Source organism: Prinia subflava, chromosome 10 (genome assembly GCF_021018805.1).
Source record: "Prinia subflava isolate CZ2003 ecotype Zambia chromosome 10, Cam_Psub_1.2, whole genome shotgun sequence".
Classification (NCBI taxonomy): Eukaryota; Metazoa; Chordata; class Aves; order Passeriformes; family Cisticolidae; genus Prinia; species Prinia subflava.
The window spans coordinates 24,059,567-24,078,738 of record NC_086256.1 but is presented as its reverse complement, the minus strand read 5'-3'; the positions used below and the strand labels follow the sequence as shown (position 1 = coordinate 24,078,738).

The 19,172-nt window shown below is 46.1% G+C and overlaps 1 protein-coding gene across 1 annotated transcript in view; it reads left to right on the top strand.

Annotated features, from left to right (window-relative positions):
* The first annotated feature begins 1,510 nt into the window (after positions 1 to 1,510).
* The window catches only part of NIBAN1 (niban apoptosis regulator 1), a 56,925-nt gene continuing 39,263 nt past the window's right edge, over positions 1,511 to 19,172 (top strand). The window contains exon 1 of the mRNA XM_063407754.1: positions 1,511 to 1,650. Coding sequence (XP_063263824.1) covers positions 1,596 to 1,650 — 55 coding nt within the window. The 5' untranslated portion in view covers positions 1,511 to 1,595. The remainder of the gene's footprint in view (positions 1,651 to 19,172) is intronic.

Genomic DNA, 19,172 nt, shown 5'->3' with positions numbered 1-19,172 from the left:
CCTTACTGGTGTCTGCTCACACAGCTCACAGAGATGCACTGAGCAAACACAGCAGAGAGAGCTCTGAGGCAGAGCCTAACAACCAAATATATTTAAAACAGAGCCTGGTTCACATTTGACGTCTAGAAGTGCTGTTGATTAAATGTTTTAGCTCAGCTGAGGTCTCTATAGACTTGTGAGATGCTGGCTCTGATGCCCTGGATGAGCCTGCTCTCCTTGAGGCAGAAGCAATTGCTCCATCACACTTAAATACAACCAGTGTGTGCCCAGAGAACATGAATTTTGGAAGGAAGGAGGTTGTTTAGCACAATACTGAACTCGATGTCACGTATCATCTGCAATATTTCAAATCTGATCAAGTTCGGTGTCTTTTAAAAAGATTCAACCCCAAAAGGTTTCGCCATTCTGTGGTCAGCTGAGTGGCATTGCGATAAACCTACCAACCCCACATCAGCAAAACTGAACTATGTGAAAGCAATTTCACAATGAGTGGCAGATGTGTACAAACTGAATGAGAAGTGTTTAATGGTAAAATGCGTAACTCACAGTCACTGTGAACCTCCAGCGTGTCAGCAAAATCCATATTCATTGCAATTCATCAGCTCCATACAAAACATATGAGGCACAATAAGGGATGGCACCCTGCCCATGGCCAGTCAGCTGGATTAATGTTATTAAAACAGCAAAAAGGAAGGAAATACTTTAGAAAGTCACATCTGGGTATGATGTAAAATTGTTATTCAGAGGCAGGAGAATTCAGTTATCTGTTCCATTCTGTCTTACATTGCTGTGCTGAGGATCTGCAGACTGGTGCGCTTGCCTGGTTTAGGAAGTTGTTTCAATCACTGGACAATATTTACTGAAGCGATATGTATTTTAATGACTGCTTGTGTAGGTTTATTGCTCATCCTGGAATCAAACATACAATAGCAATTTGCGATATTCCTGGGAAGAGTAGGACAATACAGCCCTGAAGACTGAGCTATAAATCACAGAGGGATTAAATGGGTTGCGTTGGAAGGGACCCTAAAATCATTTCGCTCCACCTCCTGCCATGGGCAGGGACACTGTCCCAGGTTGCTCCAAGCCCTGTCCAGCCTGGCCTTGGACACTTCCAGGGATGCAGGGGCAGCCACAGCTTCTCTGGGCACCCTGTGCCAGGGCCTTTATCACAGAATCACAGAATCATCAAGGTTGGAATAGGCAGCCGCGGGTCCCTCACGGGTCCCTCTGACGGGTCCCTGAGGGGCTCCTGCCCGGTCTCTGACGGGTCCCTCTGACGGGTCCCTCACGAGTCCCGACGGGTCCCTGCACGGTCCCTGATCGATCTCTGACGGGTCCCAGAGGGGTCTCTGCCCAGTCCCTTCCCGGTCCCTGCCCGGTCCCTCACGGGTCCCTGAGGGGCTCCTGCCCGGTCTCTGACAGGTCCCTGTGACGGGTCCCTCACGAGTCCCTGCCCGGTTCCTGCCGGGTCCCTCACGGGTCCCTCCCGGGGCGGGGCCGGGCCAGGCCCGAGGGCGGCGCCTGCGGAGGAAGCGGCGGGAGCGGTCCGGGCTCGGCGGGAGCGCGGTGCCGCCGCAGCTCCGCTCCGAGCCATGGGCGCCTCTGCCTCCGCGCCGCTGGACGAGAGCAAGTGCGCCTACATCCGAGGTACGGGGCTGGGGGACCGCCGGCACCGCCCCGGGTACCCCGGCGCTCGGGAAAGCCGCGGCAGCGCCCCGGGAGCCCCGCGCGTCCCGGGCAGCGCTCGGCAGCCGGCGGGACAGCGCGGGTTGAGCTGGTTCTAAGAGTCCGATAGAGTTTGGAGCACTTTCTTTAGGGCGACGCTTTAGAAGTTTCCAGTGAGGGAGTTATAAGTAGACGGTGAAACTTGAGGGAGTGTGGGGCGCTGCGGCTGGGTCTGCCCGTGTGACAGATCCCGGTGCTGCGGAGCCGGCAGCTGCCGAGGCACCGGGCTGTGCCGGTGTGAACCCAGCCAGCAGCTACGGGCTGATGCACTGCCGAGCCCTTCGAGGCAGTGGCAACGCTGCTAGGTGGGGATCGAGGTAAAAAAGGTGGGTACCTTACACAGTCTGACTATGCAAGGGCAGTTCTTTATCCCGTCAAAATATTAGGAGAGCAAACAAACAAAAAAAGGCTTTAAATTATGTATATTGCTAAACTATGTATATTGCTTAAACTATGAAGGAAAGGAGTGTAATTCTGGAGTTTAGGGTGTCTTTTTGTTACTTGAATAGCTCAGTGTGAAACACAGCTTACTCTTACCTGTGCTGCGGATCTCAGACAGCAGATAGAGTATTTGCAAAGCAAATTTTAAAGCTGAAGATTTACAATTGGAATAAAAGTTTGCGTGAGAAAAGGAAGCCCAGTTCTAGCACTTGATGTATGATGCATGCAGAGCCTGCGAGAGCCCTCTCTCTTGTGGGCTGGGAGATCAAACTCTGTGCTGAGGATTTGGGCTGGAGGGAGACTCCTGGGTGGTGCCCACAACCCAGCTTGTCCTTGGATTTCTTTGCTTTGGGATTTTTTTGTGGTGCAGAAGGAGTGCAAACATTGAGCCGCTCCTTTGTTAGGCTTCCTTTGAAATCACAGTGGGTCTTTCAAGAGATTCCCATATTGGGAAGGATGTCCAGTTATTAAATGGCTTTAACCCAAAAGACAGTCAGCAGAGCTACTGGCCTCACATGCTGAGATTTTTCGACAGTGTCCAATCACTACTGTCATACTGTCATGTTTTTCCTGCCCCACTGAGGGTGGTTTCAAGTCCCATCAGAGCCATGAGGTGCAGCCCCCACAGATTTCTGTTTTTCTTTACATTCATCCCCACGCTGCAGCCAAAACGGCATTTTCACAGTTCAGCATTTCATGTTTCTGGTCCCTGAGTTGTGAGCACCTGAAAAGGTTGATGTCTATTTGCTGAAAAAAAAAAAATAGGACATTCAGGAAGTTTGTTAGTTTAGGATGGAGATCATGCAGGTCCTTGCCCTCATCACTTCATCTAGAATTAGAACTGGGAGCTAATGCCAAAAGGTTGGGAAATCCCTATGTGTAAAGTAGGGCTGGATGTGTGTGTCTGAGACTTGCCTGCAGCTCACAGGGAGGGTACCTTGGTCATGCTGAGAGCTCTGCAGCACTCCAGACACAGCTCTTGTTTGCCCATCCCATCTTTTCACAGGCAAGAGCCAGAGGGAAGTCATTGTGGAAGAAGGAATTAAAATCCTGTGCTCATCCCCTGGCTCACATCTGCTGTTCGTGCTGTGAGGATCCCCCCACTCAAAGCTCCTGCTTGGAAAAATAATCAATGAGGCACTTTATACAGAGGCTGCCGTGAATTAGCACTTTCGAGGAGGAAAAGGAATTGTGAAGAGCATCTTAAATGGAAACAGAGTGCGATTGAGCAGCTCTCCAAACCTATTGCTGGTGTTAGGCTGGGGTCTGCCAGAGTCAGGCCTTGCCTGTCTGTCTTACACAGACACTGGGTGTGATTTATTTGCAGAGGAGCTCTGTGGTGAGCTCCCCTCATTCCAACAGGGACCACGTGGAAGCACTGAGTCTGCAGCTTGAATAAGCAGTATGTTTTTTAGCTGGCTTTGTGAAGCTTAGGTGGGTTTTTCTGGTGGGATGTCAGCTTCTGGGGTTCTTTTCCTCCACAGGTGATGCAGCAGTGTCCTCAGTAAAAAAGGAAAGGGAAAGACTTGGTTTTTGTCAGCAGAATTGTCAGTCCATAGGTGCTGGAGTGGGAGAACACTGATGAGGAAGGAGGGAGATGGGGAGACAGCCAGACAAAGGAGCCAGCAACACTCTCCAAACTTTATGCATTTTGGGATGCTCCCTCGTATTGGCCCAAATACCAGTAGCCTCAAGACAGGAAATCCTCAGTATTACTTCAAGTGAGAGCTTGTGTAGTTCATAGTTGTTTTCATGATGGTATAATTTCTTTTTGCAATAACAATAATTTAATTTGTCTGAAATTAAATGGATTGTAAAGCCTTGTAGTTTACTTAGACAGCATTTAAGCTAAAGCACAATGTAATGAATGGAAATGAGGGGCTGAGCATTAAAGGAAGAGGATGTCCTGTGCAGGGCAGTAGTTGGACTTGATGATTTTTGTGGGTCTGTTCCAACTCTGGATATTCCACAATTCCATGTTACAGCTCCTGCATCAACACAGGTACAGTTCTACAGGTTTTCTGACTTCTGAAAGTCTGTCTGCTCACATTGTTTGTGGGATGAGAGGAGAACCAAATGAGGACAAGAATTATGTGAGATGTAAAATGATGTTGAAAATATGCAAACCCAGTCGAGCAGGTGCCTCTATAACCCCCCAAGGACCTGCCCTCAGCACAGGCACCCCCAGGTAGAGCCTGGGAGCTGCTTTGCTGTCTGTGCTTTCCCGTGGGGGAATGGGGGTGAGCCTTGTCAGACCAGCTGGAGAAATGAATCCCAGGGAAAAGCAGGAAAGCATCCCACGCAGCGTCTCAGTTACTCAATGTGAAGCCTGGGATTTCCACCTAAAACTGCTTCCAGCTTCCTGGAACTGCTCTTAGGAAAATGTGGTAGAACTGCACCAGCCAACTCGCAAAGCTGTCTATGGTTGTACACTGGGCAATACTTGGGCAACATCACGACCTGAAGGTCAGCAAATGTAATTATTGACCTGGTAATGTGCATCCCCTGCTGCAAACAATGCCTAAGAAGAGAACAGACAATGCCAATGCATCATTTTCCAGGTGGTCTTCACAGGGAAATTGAGGCTGTGTTTGAAACTGCATGGGCAGGGATCTTCCTTGCGAAGTTTGAATCAACTACCTAAACACTTAGTTGGGGATGAAAATGCTTTGGAGAACAATTTTAACACTCAGAAAATCTCTGTATGTATTTATATCTCATGAAGTTACATTCTGCAAGCCATCGCTACATCTTTTGTCTTTGTCAAGTAGAAATTAATGAAAATTTCTCATTGTTGGGGGCTGAAATTGTGAATAAAATGTCAATACTTGATACTCCTTACTCCTACCTGAAGGAAATGAATGTCATAGTGAAGTAATGGAAAAATGAGTCAGCAGGGACTCCTGTGAGCAGTGGGGACAGTTTGTGTCCTCTGGGAAAAGGTGTGTGGAGGATATTTAGGGGGAAGTGGGAGAAAGCCAGACCACATGCAATGCAGCATTACTAGTCTGGAAACCTTAGCAGTTTCAAAGGTGTCTTTCTGTGCTGTGCAGCACAAGCCTGCTTTTCTAGCCAGTCCTGTGGAAAAATACATTTTTCCATCTATTTAAATCCATAGGATATTTTAAATACACACACATCGTAAGCAGTAAAATGATTTAAAGCCCTCCGAAATGAAAAGAAAATTTTATAGTAATTCCTCTAGGTTTTGGACCGGGGCCTTGAAAAAGATGACTTGTGGCAGCGATAATCCTGCTTTGTGGGGTTTTGGTGGGACTACATGGGGATTATTCAGGATGTGAGTGAAATGGAGTTTAAAACATGGCAGTAATAATTAGGAGACTGGGAGTTGGTCATGTGAAAAGCATTTATTAAAAAAATTTGTGCTCTCAGTTTGATGAGGCATGGGCTAAACTTCTGATGGGAGTTGTTTGTTGGGTGAATTGTCTAATGATGCTTAAGGGGTGCTACACCCAAGAGGGAGCGGTGCAGGGCGGTGGTCCAGGGCGGTGGTGGGGAGTTACAGGTTCGGGGTGCAGTCGTGAAATTCAGGAATCAGCTGAGAGTGCCCGCTAAAGCAGCTTAGTGGTATGCCCTGAGAGAATGTGCCAGAGGTGTCATCACTGCTGATGGAAAAGCATTGCTTAGTGTCCCTAATGGCAGACAGGAACCACCAAGGATGAGGATCTTACAGCAGGCAAAGATGGAAATGCCCTTAAAGTCTTGATGATTCTCCATTTCTGCAATCTCAGCAGTGGAAGTAGTAGGTGGCAAAGCCCTGCTCTGTCACGTGTCGTGTGTCCAGACTAATTTTTTTTTTAATTTGCAGAAGTGGAAAGATTTCAAGCACCTAACACCAGTAATTTCAACAGGTGCATTACCAAAACAGTTCAGCATATGAAAAATTGAACTTCTCTGAAGGTTGTTTTTTCTTAAAGATACTTGGTATGCTTGACCATATCCTGGTTCCCCATTTCTATAAACAGACATCTGTCCAGAGGATGGGGCTTTGCTTTGAATTTGTTTGTTTAAATGCAGTTTCTTCCTTCCCTTCTTTTCCATCTCTTTCCTCCACCAGGCAGGTGGGACTCCCCAGTGCAGGGCACAGTGGCTGTGACCCTGCAGCACCCAGGATGGACCCTGTGGAATTCCTCATTGTTTAGGAAGTGTTTCCAGGCAGACCTTCCAGATGTTGTTCTTTTGAGGTGACAGTGAAAGCTGTTACTTAATGTCTGTAAGAAACTTCCTTCTAGCCATTTGTTTTACTTAGGAATTTCAGTGTGGTACTAATTAAGTCGGGATTTTGCACAATGATCACACGCTGTAGGTGTGTTCCTACAAGACGTAGTGCACTTGAAAAAGCAGAGACTCCTAATCTGGCCCATTTTAGAGGCTGGAGAGGAGCCTGCTTTACCCTTTACTTGAAAAACAAGATAGGAAATGGGTCATTGGCTTTCCAGGAAACCAGCTAAATAAATTCCAGCGCTAGTACAGAGATGAGTCCCAGTGACTCGGAGGGACAGAACCCCAGCACCTGATACAGCTCTGGAGTGAAAGTCTCAGCCAGTGTGCACAGGGCTGGCAGGAGGAGTGCTGCAGGATGGAAGAATGGCTTGGAATTAATTGTGGAAAAGCTGGCCTTTTTTTGGACAGGCTCTCAGACTGGATGTTGGATTTTCTGCTTTGAACTGTCACTTATCCTTCTGCTTTTAATTTGGTGTGTGACTGCAAGTACAGCAGGGTTCTGTACCAGTCTTGCTGCACTCCCTGCCTTTGTTTCCAGCCTGTTCCAAGCTGGGTCATTCCATGTTCTGGAAATTCTCTCTTCCATTTTCTGTAGGTGAGCATGGCTGTGGCATCATACAGAGCAGGAGTGCCCCATCCCTGGAAGTGTCCAAGGCCAGATTGGCCAGGGCCTGGAGAACTTCCTGGTCTAGTGGAAGGTGTCCCTGCTCCTGGTGGGTAGGGGAATGAGATGGGCTTAAAGCTCATTCCAACCAAATTCTACAAGTGTGAGGTCTCTCTGGACTTAAAAGCATCTAGTTTGTAGCTGTTAGAGGCTGCTTTTCCTTTTCACCTGGTGAGGTTTATGGTAAAAGCTGATTGGATTTATCTGCAACCCCCAAAATCTAAGGAAGAGGCAGAATAAGATTTTCATTCAGAAGCGTGTATTAAATCCAGAATTCACGACAGTACCATCTAGTCCAATCCAAATAGGGATAAATATCCACGAAAGGAAGAAGTGAAGTAAAGCGCACAGGAAATCCAGATTTCAATAAGCATGTAAGATTCTATTATATGCATCTTGCAAAGTTTCCAAGTTCCTGAAGACTGTAAGAAATGAGATTTTTAAAGGAAAATCTTTTTGGCTTTACTTGTTTTCTGCGAAGTTTTAGTGCTCAGAGAGGTTGTTGCTTTTGGAGCCAGTAGCAGATTTTCATCTCATAGTTTTAATAAATGGTGCCTGCCTGTGCTGGAAAGGAGAGGAAGCTTCTCTTTGGGTTTTATGGCTTTAATTTAAGGGACGCTAAGTGCCTTTTCTTACCTTTTGACTGAATGCAAGCAGAAGGCATCCAGAGATGTGATTGATGGAAAAGGTATTTGCCACCCACATGAACAGAATTTACTGTCCTTGGTGGCCTTCAGATTCGGCTTTGAGAGACTTAGGCAGGATATACCTTCTCTGCTCTATTTCCATTACTCACATAGTCTGTTTACTAACTTCTCTCAAAAGCTCCACGAGCAATTTTTGAAGTTTCCAGCCATGTTATCTTGCAACAGGCATGGTCAAGATTTCCCTAATCAAAGCAGGAGGTGAAATTTTTCACTTTTCCTTTGTTAGTTTGTCAGCAGAAGTATTGTCTGTGATCACACCCCATTGACCTTCGGTATACAGCTTGAGGTTTTCCTAAACCCAGAAATCCCAGTTACCCAGTTTGTGTCCCAGAGCTGTGTTAGGCTCCGTGTCTGTTCAGCAGGATCATCTCATGCCCCTACATGAAAGCAGCCCACATACAAGACCTACCCTTAAAGATGATGAGCTGCATCACTGAGTCTGAAAAACCAAAGGTGGCTTTTCTCTGGTCTTTTTTTGGGTAGTGTGAGGGAAGGGAAACCACAGGGTTGTAGGGGAAGGCATGTGGCATTTTTCATGCTTTTCTTGTCACTGTAGAAGAAACTATGTAGAGTGTTGAATTAGGCACAGGATCAGTGGAAAGAATATCTCAATAGAAAAAGTGAGAAACAGGCTCATCCTTGCCCCAAATCTCTAATTCAGAGACACACTGTAAGTGTGCTATGCCTTTGTACTTGATGTTTCCAAAATCTTGAATACTGGAAGTTCTTAAATTAGTGCAGCTTGGCCACAAATTGTAAGACAATCTTTGCATCTGATAGACATTTTATTGGTATGAAAGGGAGAAAAAGCAAGCTCTGAGATGATGAAAGCAGCTTTGTTCGTGGTGCCTTTGGGCAGTGGCAGCTGCAGAGCCAATGTCTAGGTGGGAAAGGATGATATTCATAAGGGATGTGCTTTTAAAATACAGTTTTTTCCTTTGCATGGAATGAACACACTGTTCTCTTCACACTTAGAGAACAATTAAAAGCTGTTTCAAGTTTTTGAACATACTTGCAAGCACTTTACTTGCTTTTGTAGTTAAAGGACAGTGATGAAACAAGGCCAGCTCTTACATCAAAGCAAGATTAAAGCTTGTGCAAATGTCTCAAACTTCTGAGAAGAAAGGGTTCGCCTGCCCGTGTCTCCTAAAATCTTTGTCCTCTGTCTAATAGTCTCATATATATAAAAAAAGTTTGCTGCTGATTCTACTCTGAAGGTTATTTTGGTATGGATAACCTAATATTTTCGTGACTCTGTTTCTCTAAGTATTTAATTAATGTTGTGTCTTGAATTCATAAGCCTTTAATTTTCATGCTTCTGTGATATTTGTTAATAGCTCTGACCAAGTAGTTGGTCTTACACTTTGGCTAGTACTGAAGCTTTAAGCCAAAATATTTAGATCATTGTAGTACTACCAAATTGTTGTCTAGTTATTGCATCTTTTTTATTGCACATTTTTTAAAGCTAGGGAGTTGTCCTAGCTGCAGTGCAGGAAGCAGAAAACAAAAGCGAGGCTGACTCTTGGGCTCTTGTGAATACATGAATAAGAGGCTAAAAGCAGTATACTTTGCAGTAGTATGCAGATATTTTTGGTATGGTTGAAATTCTTTTAGGAAGCGAGATCAAGAGTAGAGTAGTTATTTTCTAAGTAAATATTTTAAGCTGAAACTAGTGATTCAAGTGACCTCTTGAGTGCTGTTAGTGATGAGGTTGGTTCTAAGCCTGCAGTTGTGCCATGCCCTGCACCCCGTGGTTCCTGAGGAGTGGCAGTGCCAGGGATGGGTGCTTGGCACCGTCAGTGCTTTTGTGCACTCCCTGTGGGGTGCCCACCAGCCCAGTGTCTCCCTGGTGGGTTTTGGGGTGTGAAACACCTAAAAAGGAGAGGCACCACTGCAGGTGTGGGAATGTGGCCGTGGTGCTGGGTGGGTGCTGCTGCAGGTGCCTGGTCACACTCTGGGGCTCAGAGGGACCTGGGCTGTGCCACCCTTGGGTGGGAGCAGCGGGTGTTGCTCTAGGGCCACCTCAAGCCAAGCTGCTCCAGGGCTGTCACAGCAGCAGCCACGGGCTGCAGCAACTTCAGTCCTGCATGGAAAACAGCAGCAGGGTTTAGGCTTGCTGCCAACTCTCTGTGCCCTCCCAGGAGCAAGCCATGATCTGTCCTCCAGAAGGAATTCTGCTTTGGAGCTTTTGCAAAGTGGATGTGCCAGCTGATCTCCAGGCTGAGCTTTTTACATGTTACTGCTTAAAGAGTGAGTATGGAGCATCCTCCTGTTAGTGGTGTCTGCTGAGAAAAGCCGCCCACGGCAGTGCCTGGCAGTTTGTGGGTTCTTCCTGACACCACCAGCATCAGTGATGTCTTTTCAAACCACAGAGAGCTTGTAAGGAGATCTTTGGTGATGCTATAAGACAATCTGTTCATAGCTCCCCAAAATGCTGGTGTTTTTCCATGTTCATTCCTGGTGTAGTGCTTTTAGGGCCAGGGCATGTTTTGGGTGTGGGTCTCATGCACTGCAACAGGTAAATGACCTGCAGAAAAGGTCATTTACACCTCAGTTTCCATGTGGCCTGTTGTGTGGGGGGTGTGTTGGTTCTCAAAAGGAATGCGGCACAGACATCATTAGGTAATGCTTGTTCCTGGTTCTTTACTGTGGAAGCAGGCAAAGCTAAGGCAGAGGTCCAGGGAACTGAAGACACAGGACCAGGTTGTGGCAGGATGAGGAGGAGCAGCCTGTGCCAACCCTTGGAGCAGGGACAGCCCCTGCAGCAGCTCCAGCTGCACCCTGGATCCCAGCAGGCACAGTCAGTGACTGACACACTGCTGGGGACCAGCTGGACCCTTACGCACCCAGGACCATGGACTCAGAATGAAGGAATGGTTTGGGTGGGAAGGGAATTTAAAGCCCATCCAGTGCCGCCCCCTGCCATGGGCAGGGACACCTCCCACTAGCCCAGGCTGCTTCAACCCCTCTTCAACCTGGCCTTGGGCACTGCCAGGGATCCACAGGCAGCCACAGCTCCTCTGGGTACCCTGAGCCAGGGCCTGCCCACCCTCACAAGAAAGAATTTCGTCCAAATATCCCATCCATCCCTGCTCTCTGTGAGTTTAAAATCACTCCTCCTTGTTCTGTCACTATCTGCCCTGTCCTTCATTTTTTATAAGCCCCCCTGAAGTTCTGAAAGGCTTCAACAAGGTCTTCCTAATACTTTCTCTTCTCCAGGCTGAACAATCCCATCTCTCTCAGCCTGTCACTAAAAGCTTTCACATTCAACCTTAGCAAACAACACCTACAGCTTCTGTACGTCATAAAAGCATCTGGGGTTTCCCCTGGAGGTTTATGTTCCATGTGAAGGGAGCTGCAGGTTTTGCAGGGCTCGGAGGCCACCTCTGGCCATGCATACCAGATCCCTGCTTGTTTCTGGGATAGCTCATTTACTACTGATTTTTGGTTTGTTCTGCTTGGCACCTCAGCTAAAAAGGTTACCACCATGTGCTGTATCTGGAAATTTGCTGCCTGCCAAGGAGCTTTTCCTTGCTCCTTTCAGAGGTACATTGTTGTTGGTGCTTAAAATTTCTAGAAGATGCCAGCACCATCCTGCCACTCTGTATCCATCTCAGTCAGTCCTTCTCATCTGTCTCAGGAAGGCATTTCTAAAGCTTTACGTGGTATTTCCCTTCCTCTGCATGAAACCACAGTTGCTGGTTGTGCTGTGATTCTCTGCAGGGCACTGTTGTGACGTTGGTAACTGGAGACACCAGTCTTGGAGCAGGATTTGGGATATTAAATACCTTGGGTGAACACTGCCTAAAGAGTAGCTTGCTTTTACTGAGCATGATACAGAGGACCTTTATGTATTTTCACTTGATATGCCAATATTGCAGTGGTCACACTAGAGGAAAGGCAAGTTTTCATCATCTCCAGGCAAAGATTTAATGGCAGGGCGTGTGCAAAAGAAAGGACAAAAGGCCTTTTTTTGCTCTTTAAAAATACTTTGTAAAGTAATATCACTGTAATTTAGTCTGCCAGACACTTTCCATGGTTTGCAGTTGCAGATGAGGCTTTGCCAGCCTTCAGCTGTCCAGACTGAAGTTTCCATGCTGAGCATCTGCCCCAAGTTGCCATTTTGAGAAAAATGCAGCTCAAATGGATGAGGTGTTTTGTTTGTTGGATTTTTGTTTGGTTTTTTTGTCGTTTTGGTTTTGTTTTTTTGGGGTATTGTTTGGTTTGTTTGTTTGTTTTGGGGGGTTGTGGGGTTTTGGCTGAATTAAGCTAAAAAAAATATGTTCTCCTCTGTTTGGATGTTCTTTTGAGCAGCTCAGGCATGGCCTGCAGGGAAGGGAAGGGTTTGGGGGCCGTAGAGGTAGAATAAGGGAAACTGGAGGTGAGTGGGAAAGGAGGTTTCCAGCCACTACCCACGTTCTCCTGCTGGAGACCAGGAGAAAACCCCTGTTGTTTCTGTGTTTGCCCTCTGTGCAGGCCAGAAAAAGCTGCAAAGCCCACAGGCTTTTCACTGCGTGGGCAAAGCAAACACAATTTAGTACCTTATGGGCTTAAGTGTGAGTGGAAAAGCTCCATGGATCTGAAGCTCCGAACTCATTGCTAATGACTGAAGGAGACCAGGGTGCAAAGGCTTATCTTTGGTGTGTTTTTCTGCTGCTTCATTCAGTAGGGAGCCCCAGATTCATTGCTTGGGGTTTTTTTCTTTCCTTCTGAGATTTCCTGTACACCTGCCAAACTACAAAGCGCTGTGCAGACATTGCTTGGCTGATCTTGCTGCTGTTTGATTTCATGCATGACAAGTTATGGCTGTTAATTCAGAGCTTGACAAACCTGGTGCCTAGTCTTCTTGGGAACTGACAATTGTGATGCTCTCCCCAAATTTCCAGCCAGGTTCTTTCTGTGCTCAGGCACTCAGGACTCCTCTAAATCAGGAAAAGAAGGTGGCAGGAGCCATGTGTGAGCTTCTCCTGTAAGTGACACGTGTTTCGTCCAGCTTCACATTCTGCAGTAGACATAGACCTGGTTCTCTGGGGTGGTATTTACCTGCTTTTAAACATAAATCAGCTTCCTGCTATTTCCAGCTCACTGTGCCACAAACTTTCCGAGCTCTGCAATGAACGGGACAGGTACCTTATGAGGTTGATTAGAAGATGGTATTTTTAGGTGTGATTGTAAAAGAAGTAACTGTAATTACTGCTGCTTGTGCTCCATCTGTCTTTGTTCTGAGCCCAGGAAGCAGCAGCAGAACTACTGACACGAGGAGTGTGTGATGGTTTGTGAGCGTGGCTGAGGGAGGGATGTCAGGGCTGCATCTGATGTGTCTCCAAGGAGGAGCTCCCAAATGCTCCAGATTGGTGCTGATGGAAGCTGATGGTGCTTTTATGGTCCTTTTGGAGGAGAAACGGTGAGTCGTAGAATGGCTTGGATTGAAAGGGATCTTTAAAGCTTGTTTGGTTTCACCCACTCCGTAGGCAGGGACACCTTCCACTATTCCAGGTTGCTCCAAGCCCTGTCCAACCTGGCCTTGGATGCTTCTTCTGGAACAAAGCTGTCCTTTCGACAGGACAAGAGGAAATGGCCTCAAGCTGTGCCAGGGGAGGTTCAGATTTAACATCATGGAAAGGGTGGTCAGGCATTATCATGGGCTAATATTATATTATTATTATGGGCTGCCCAGGAAGGTTTGGAATCCCTATCCCCTTGGAGGTGTCCAAGGAAGACCTGGACATGGCACTCAGTGCTCTGGGCTGGTGACACTATGGGGATCAGGCACAGCTTGGACACAAGGGTCTGGGAGGGTTTTTCAACCTGAATGATTCTAGTGTTCTGTGTTTCCATGATGTCCCACCAAACCCAAGGGAAGCAGTGGGGAGGAAGAGTGCCCAGAACAAAATTGAGGCTATATTTGATGTGACACACACCCAAGATCTGTGACAAAAGAAGCTTCTGGGGAAGGCTTTGGAGACTGGACTTGATGTGTTCATGGTGATCCCTTAGGAGCTGTGGCCACGTAGTGGTGGCATCAAAAACTGAGGCACCACTGGGTTTGTTCAAGGAAGAAGCTGAGTTCTGAGTGAATGAAGGGGGAAGGCCCCATCTGAACTCAGCACCAACTTCCCTTACAACTGGAAAAAATCACAAAGCAGCTCAGCACATCCAATCCAGAGTGGGGCTGACTAAAGCTGATACCACACTGAGAGACATAAGAATTAGCAGCATAAACAAACGCCCCACACCAGTGTGTTGCTAAGAGTGTAAACTACGTGGTAATTTTGAGCAAGAGCTTGTGGTTTGTTAGTTACTCATCTCTTGCTACATGGCTTTTCCTTCGCGTGCCTTAAATATTCAGGCAGCAGGAAGTGTGGTCAACTGAAGAGTTGCTCTTTCCGCAGCACTTGGCATTGGCAGGTGTTGCTTTTGTGATCAGAAACCAAATTCACGCTTGCCTTGGGGCGGTGCTCCTGAACCTGGATCCCACAGGGTGTCAGGGCTGAGCAGTGGAGGGAAGCACTGGCTGGGTTGGATTGTTACCATCTGCAAAAGAGCTGCTTTTAAATAAACCCCAGCCTCTCTGACAGCTGAGTGTCTGGAGTTCTGCTGTTGGACGGGATGATGGGCTGCCCCAAAACTCTGAATTTGAGGATGTTGCGAGGTGTTGAGTTTCTGTGGCCGATGTGTTTGGTCGCCGTGGCTGAATCGGTGCCAGGGGTGTGAGTGTGCACAGCCTTGGGAGGATGTGAAAACTGCATTTCAGATGGGGCCCAGCTCTCTATTCAGAGATTCAACTCTGTTTGGATGATGAGAATGGAGACATCTGCAAAAAGTAACAGTCCCCCTTCCTTCCAGAATAAGGCTATGAGCTTTCCAGCTGTTGGCTAAGACAGGTTTTCCTGTTGAAATAGCTTTTGGCTGAAGTAAGTCTAAAACAATATGGTTACAGTAACTGAAAATATTTCTTTGTCAATTCTAGCTGTGAATCCAAGTGTCTTGATTCATTGTTACTTCTTGTAGCAGCAGTTTGTTTCAGAAAAACCTTATGGAATATTCCAGTTAAGTGCCTGCTGCTGGTAAAATGCAGTTTTGCCTATATTCTGTATTTTCTTTACCTTATTCTGTGTGACTAATTTTCTTTTATCCTCACAATTCCAGAATACACTCTTGCTTTCCTTCAGAAGTACCATCATCCTGAATAATGCAAAGACAAGCCCATAACATTCATTCATGTGGTTCTTGTTTTGCAATAAAATGGATTGTGCCATACATTTGTCAGCTGACACTATCCTATGTTCATAAAATATGCTTGGGATCTTTTCTTAGTTCTGCAGAGTTTAAAGATGAGCTTATTAGGCATCTCTCTGATGTGTAATTATTCTGGGCTGAATAATGTTAATCAGAATATATGCAATTTATATACAGTAGAAAAGCAAAGAAGAGTGTATGTTTGAAAAATCAGTTGATTTCCAGAGCAGATTTGTAAAAAAAGTGGATCTAATGCACTTAAGAGATTTCTTTTAAATACCTTTTTTAAACAACCAAGCCATGTTTGCTGGCTCAGGAAAGTTTTACTTCTGTAGGTGTGTCTTGAGTACATTTGTGTTTTCTTTCACTTTCAAGATATGGTATTTTACAAATCAGAGGAACCCTTGGGGGAGCTTGAAAAGCATGTCAGAGTATCTGCTCAGTCTGGAAGCCAGGGCTGCACGATCTCCTCTGACTTTGTTGGTGTTGCTCTGTACTAGACATTCTTGAATGAGATAAGACCTCATGCTTTCGTGTTCCTTCTCAGCAGGCTCTTCTTAAGCACACTAAGCAGATATTTTTAATACACCCAAACAAAAATTGTAATTTTTAGAATGTCAGTTGGCATTTAGAGCTTCCGTTTGGCTTTGGAGGTGGTGAGCACCCACCTGGCAGCTGGTGGTTGGTACCAGCTGTTCTGGAAACAGGAGGAGTTGCCTCACACCAGTGACAGCAAAAGTCATTTTGAAAAATGCCTCTGAGTTTTCAATGTGTGTATCTTCTTAGTGCCAGAGGTGCTTCTAAAGGGGCAGTAATTACAGTAGAAGGACCTGACCTCATATCTTCTTCAAAAGGGGTTGTAAGAAGACTGTCCTCTCCTGAACTGTGGATTTGTGGCTGTTGGCTAAGGCACATGTCCCTCAGAGGGATCTGCCTGCAAGCAGAATTGGAAACCAGGATGTTAAATCTGTGTCTTGTTGTCCTGACCTCGGCATTTCTGAGACTGGCAAAGAAAAAGTCCTGACTCCATTTAAGCCCAAATCTTTGGAGCCAGAAGGTTCAGCCTGACTGACTGGTTTATGATGGTTTGGTGCACTTCTGCTAGGAAAGCTCAGAGTAGGGCAGAGACCATAAGATGCATCTTTTCAACACTGTCTATGTGTTTTTTCACTGGAAATCATAAAAACCCCATGAATCGTATTGGTGGGTTTTGTGAATACACTTTTCCAGAATCCCTGGCTTGTTCTTGTTCTATTACACTTTTCACTGCTCTGCTTTTTCCTTAATCAAGAGCCTGCCTGTTTGTGTGAAGCTGCTGGGTTTATGCAAAACCTGTGGTGAAGCAGTTGGTGAAACGGTTGGCTCAGAGATGCCTGAAGGGGCAAATAGCAGAGGAACAGTGTCTCAGGGTAGTGAAATGTTCTGCTGCTGCGTGACCAGCACACAGCCTGAGTAGCACCTCATTGGAAGGGATGATTGATTGTATAGTAAAGGTCTTTGGGAGTAGTAGCAAGGGGTAGAAAAGTGTCTGAAATACTGTTGTGGATTCAGGAGCTCCTCAGGGTGTTTTGAAGCCATACTGGATGCTGTTAAGTGAGAAAATATTTCATAGAAATTCAGGGCTCATCTTTAATCTCATCAGGCTGGTGAAGTCCCATCAGCCCAAATGAGGATAGAAAATGGGTTTATGTGGTTTTCTCTGTATTTGTTTCTCAGAAATCCACAGGCTGCTTTTAAGCCACCCTTGAAGAATGCAAACAAGGCTTGAAACGTAGCTCTAGTGAAGAAATGCAGGCAGCCTTTGGAGGAATTCATGTTTGGATGAGACTCAAAATGAGCTTTGTTAGACAGGGGCTAAATATGCTATAGTGATTATTTCTGCATTAACAAAGTGAAAATGTAATCTAATATACATAAATTTGCCAAATAAAACCCTTATCACACACCTCTGGTACATTGCATTCTTAGGGCTGCTTTTTTCTTGGTGCTATAAATCATTTTGCAAAACACAGAAGATGAAGAATTTAAGTTTTGATACAGGCAAGTGAAACGTACTCTTCTCCAGAAAGAGAGAATGTATCAGCATCCACAGTGGCAGGAGCTCAGATTGGATTGATGGGGAGACCTTCATGGAGACCTCTGATGGAAGAGCTGAGACTTACAAAACTGGAGCTCCATAACAAAGGCAAGAGAGATGAAAGCAAACTGTTAAATGCATTCACTGAAGCATTGCCACCGTGGATATAAACCCAAGCCTTGAACATCTTCTGGTTGGTTATGTGCAGCCACAGGTCCTGGTGTACAGGCAGCTCAGTTTGGTGTGTCTGTACACGCAGGGCCATGAAGGGTCACTGTGAACCAGCAGGAGAGCTCTCACCAACCCAATAAATTCTCAGGAACAAATTTCCTCTTCTTAATAACAACCTGCCCAGCTGCCTTTCTGAGCCCAGACCTCATGTGGTCCCACTGTACAAACACAGCATGGGGAGAAGGTGGTTTCGATTTGTATTTTTCCTTTCAAGTCATGTTGTCACAAGCCCTTTGGAACGGGAAAGATAAATGAAGAGGAAATGAGGCAACTTAATTCCTTTTTTTTTTTTTTTTCAAGAAGGAAGAAGCACTGAAACATTGGGGTGGAAGAGCTGAGCAGCCAAGGAGCCTCAAGCATAGGCTTAGTGAGAGGGACAATAGCTGAGTGGAGCTTCTTCCCAGGAAGTCCTCTTAGAAATGGAGAAAACAAACACCAGTGGTAGCTATTGTCCTCTCAGTGATGCTTTCATGAGTGTCCGAGGAACTGAAAGTGGTCCAGGGGGAGGAAGAATAATGCACAACCACTTGGCATGTCAGGTGGCTGGATGGAACCCCTCTGAGCTGATGAATAAAAGTGGACTTTGGTGAAACCAGCCCCATGGAGGAAACAAGGCAACTGGGACCTGCAGAGCTGTGTGTCACCACCTTCCTGTCACAGCAAGTGACACTGTGTCTCTGCCTGTCTGGGAGCTGCAGTCAGACACTTCGTCAGGCTCTGGCCTTTCTCTGAGTTATGGTTAAAAACAGCAGCCTGAAAAAGAAAATAAATACTTTTGAATAGTGTGCCAGAACAAAGAGGCCTTAAACCCCGTATTTGCACAGGAGAGATTGTAATAGGAGTGTTCCTTTGTGTGTGTCCTGTATGGCATCGACATCAAATTCTTTCTGAACACAGTTCTTTGTTTTCCCTTTTTCCTTAAGTCCCCTAACCTATGCCCTTGTCACCTGGGAGTATTTCTGCCACTGGTGATGTGGGTTGCTGGCATTGGTGGATTGTAGGAACAGCAGACCTGGGAAGTATAAAGGTAATCCTTCATCTTTGGTACTGCTGCAGCTGCAGAAAGTTAGGGTTGTTTGGATTTTTACTTGACCTCTTTTCAGGATAACATTTCAGGAATTATTCTTAATTTGGGAGCAGAAGGTGTATTTTTATTATTAAGGTCCCAGCTTAAAAGCATGAACTCTGCCTAGTAAGGAGCAATTAATGAAGTTTAATGGGTCCTTTTAGCTTTGCCAAAGAAAAACCCCAAATTGTTTAGATCACTTTATTTTATTCTTTTACCGTGCTTTGGAAATACTGGGATCGTGATTATGGCCTTGTTCAACTTTGAATGGGAGGAAAGGGGGGAAAGGAGGCCACTGGTAGGTGTCCCATGTTGAGAAGCCCCAGGCAGTTAGAGGGCCATCTCCCATCTTCTGTTTGTCTTTTCCCATTTATTTTGTTCTCATTTGCCTCATTTTCTCTGCTTCTTCCCCTCGAATTGTCCCTGGACCAGATTTAGTAGGGCCTTTTGGAGTGGTTTCATCAGTTTCACAAGGGAAGAGGCCAATTCTGTTCCTTTTGCAGCCATTTCACAGCTGGAAGACAGCAAAAGGCTGTGACCTATCCTGAAGTGGGACTTTGGGGCAGCAGCAGCTGCTATGGGAGAGTCAGAGTAAAGTGTGAGTGAGAGAACCAGACCAACACTGAGGAGAGGAGATGTGGGAAAGGCCTCCCTTTCCAGCAGCATCAGTGCCAACCCTTCGTGCCAGCCCTTTCTTGAAGGAGCCTGGATCAGTGGGCTGATGCTCTGGTACCACTTCCCAGTGTCTCTGCACTAATTTGAATTATAAAGCTG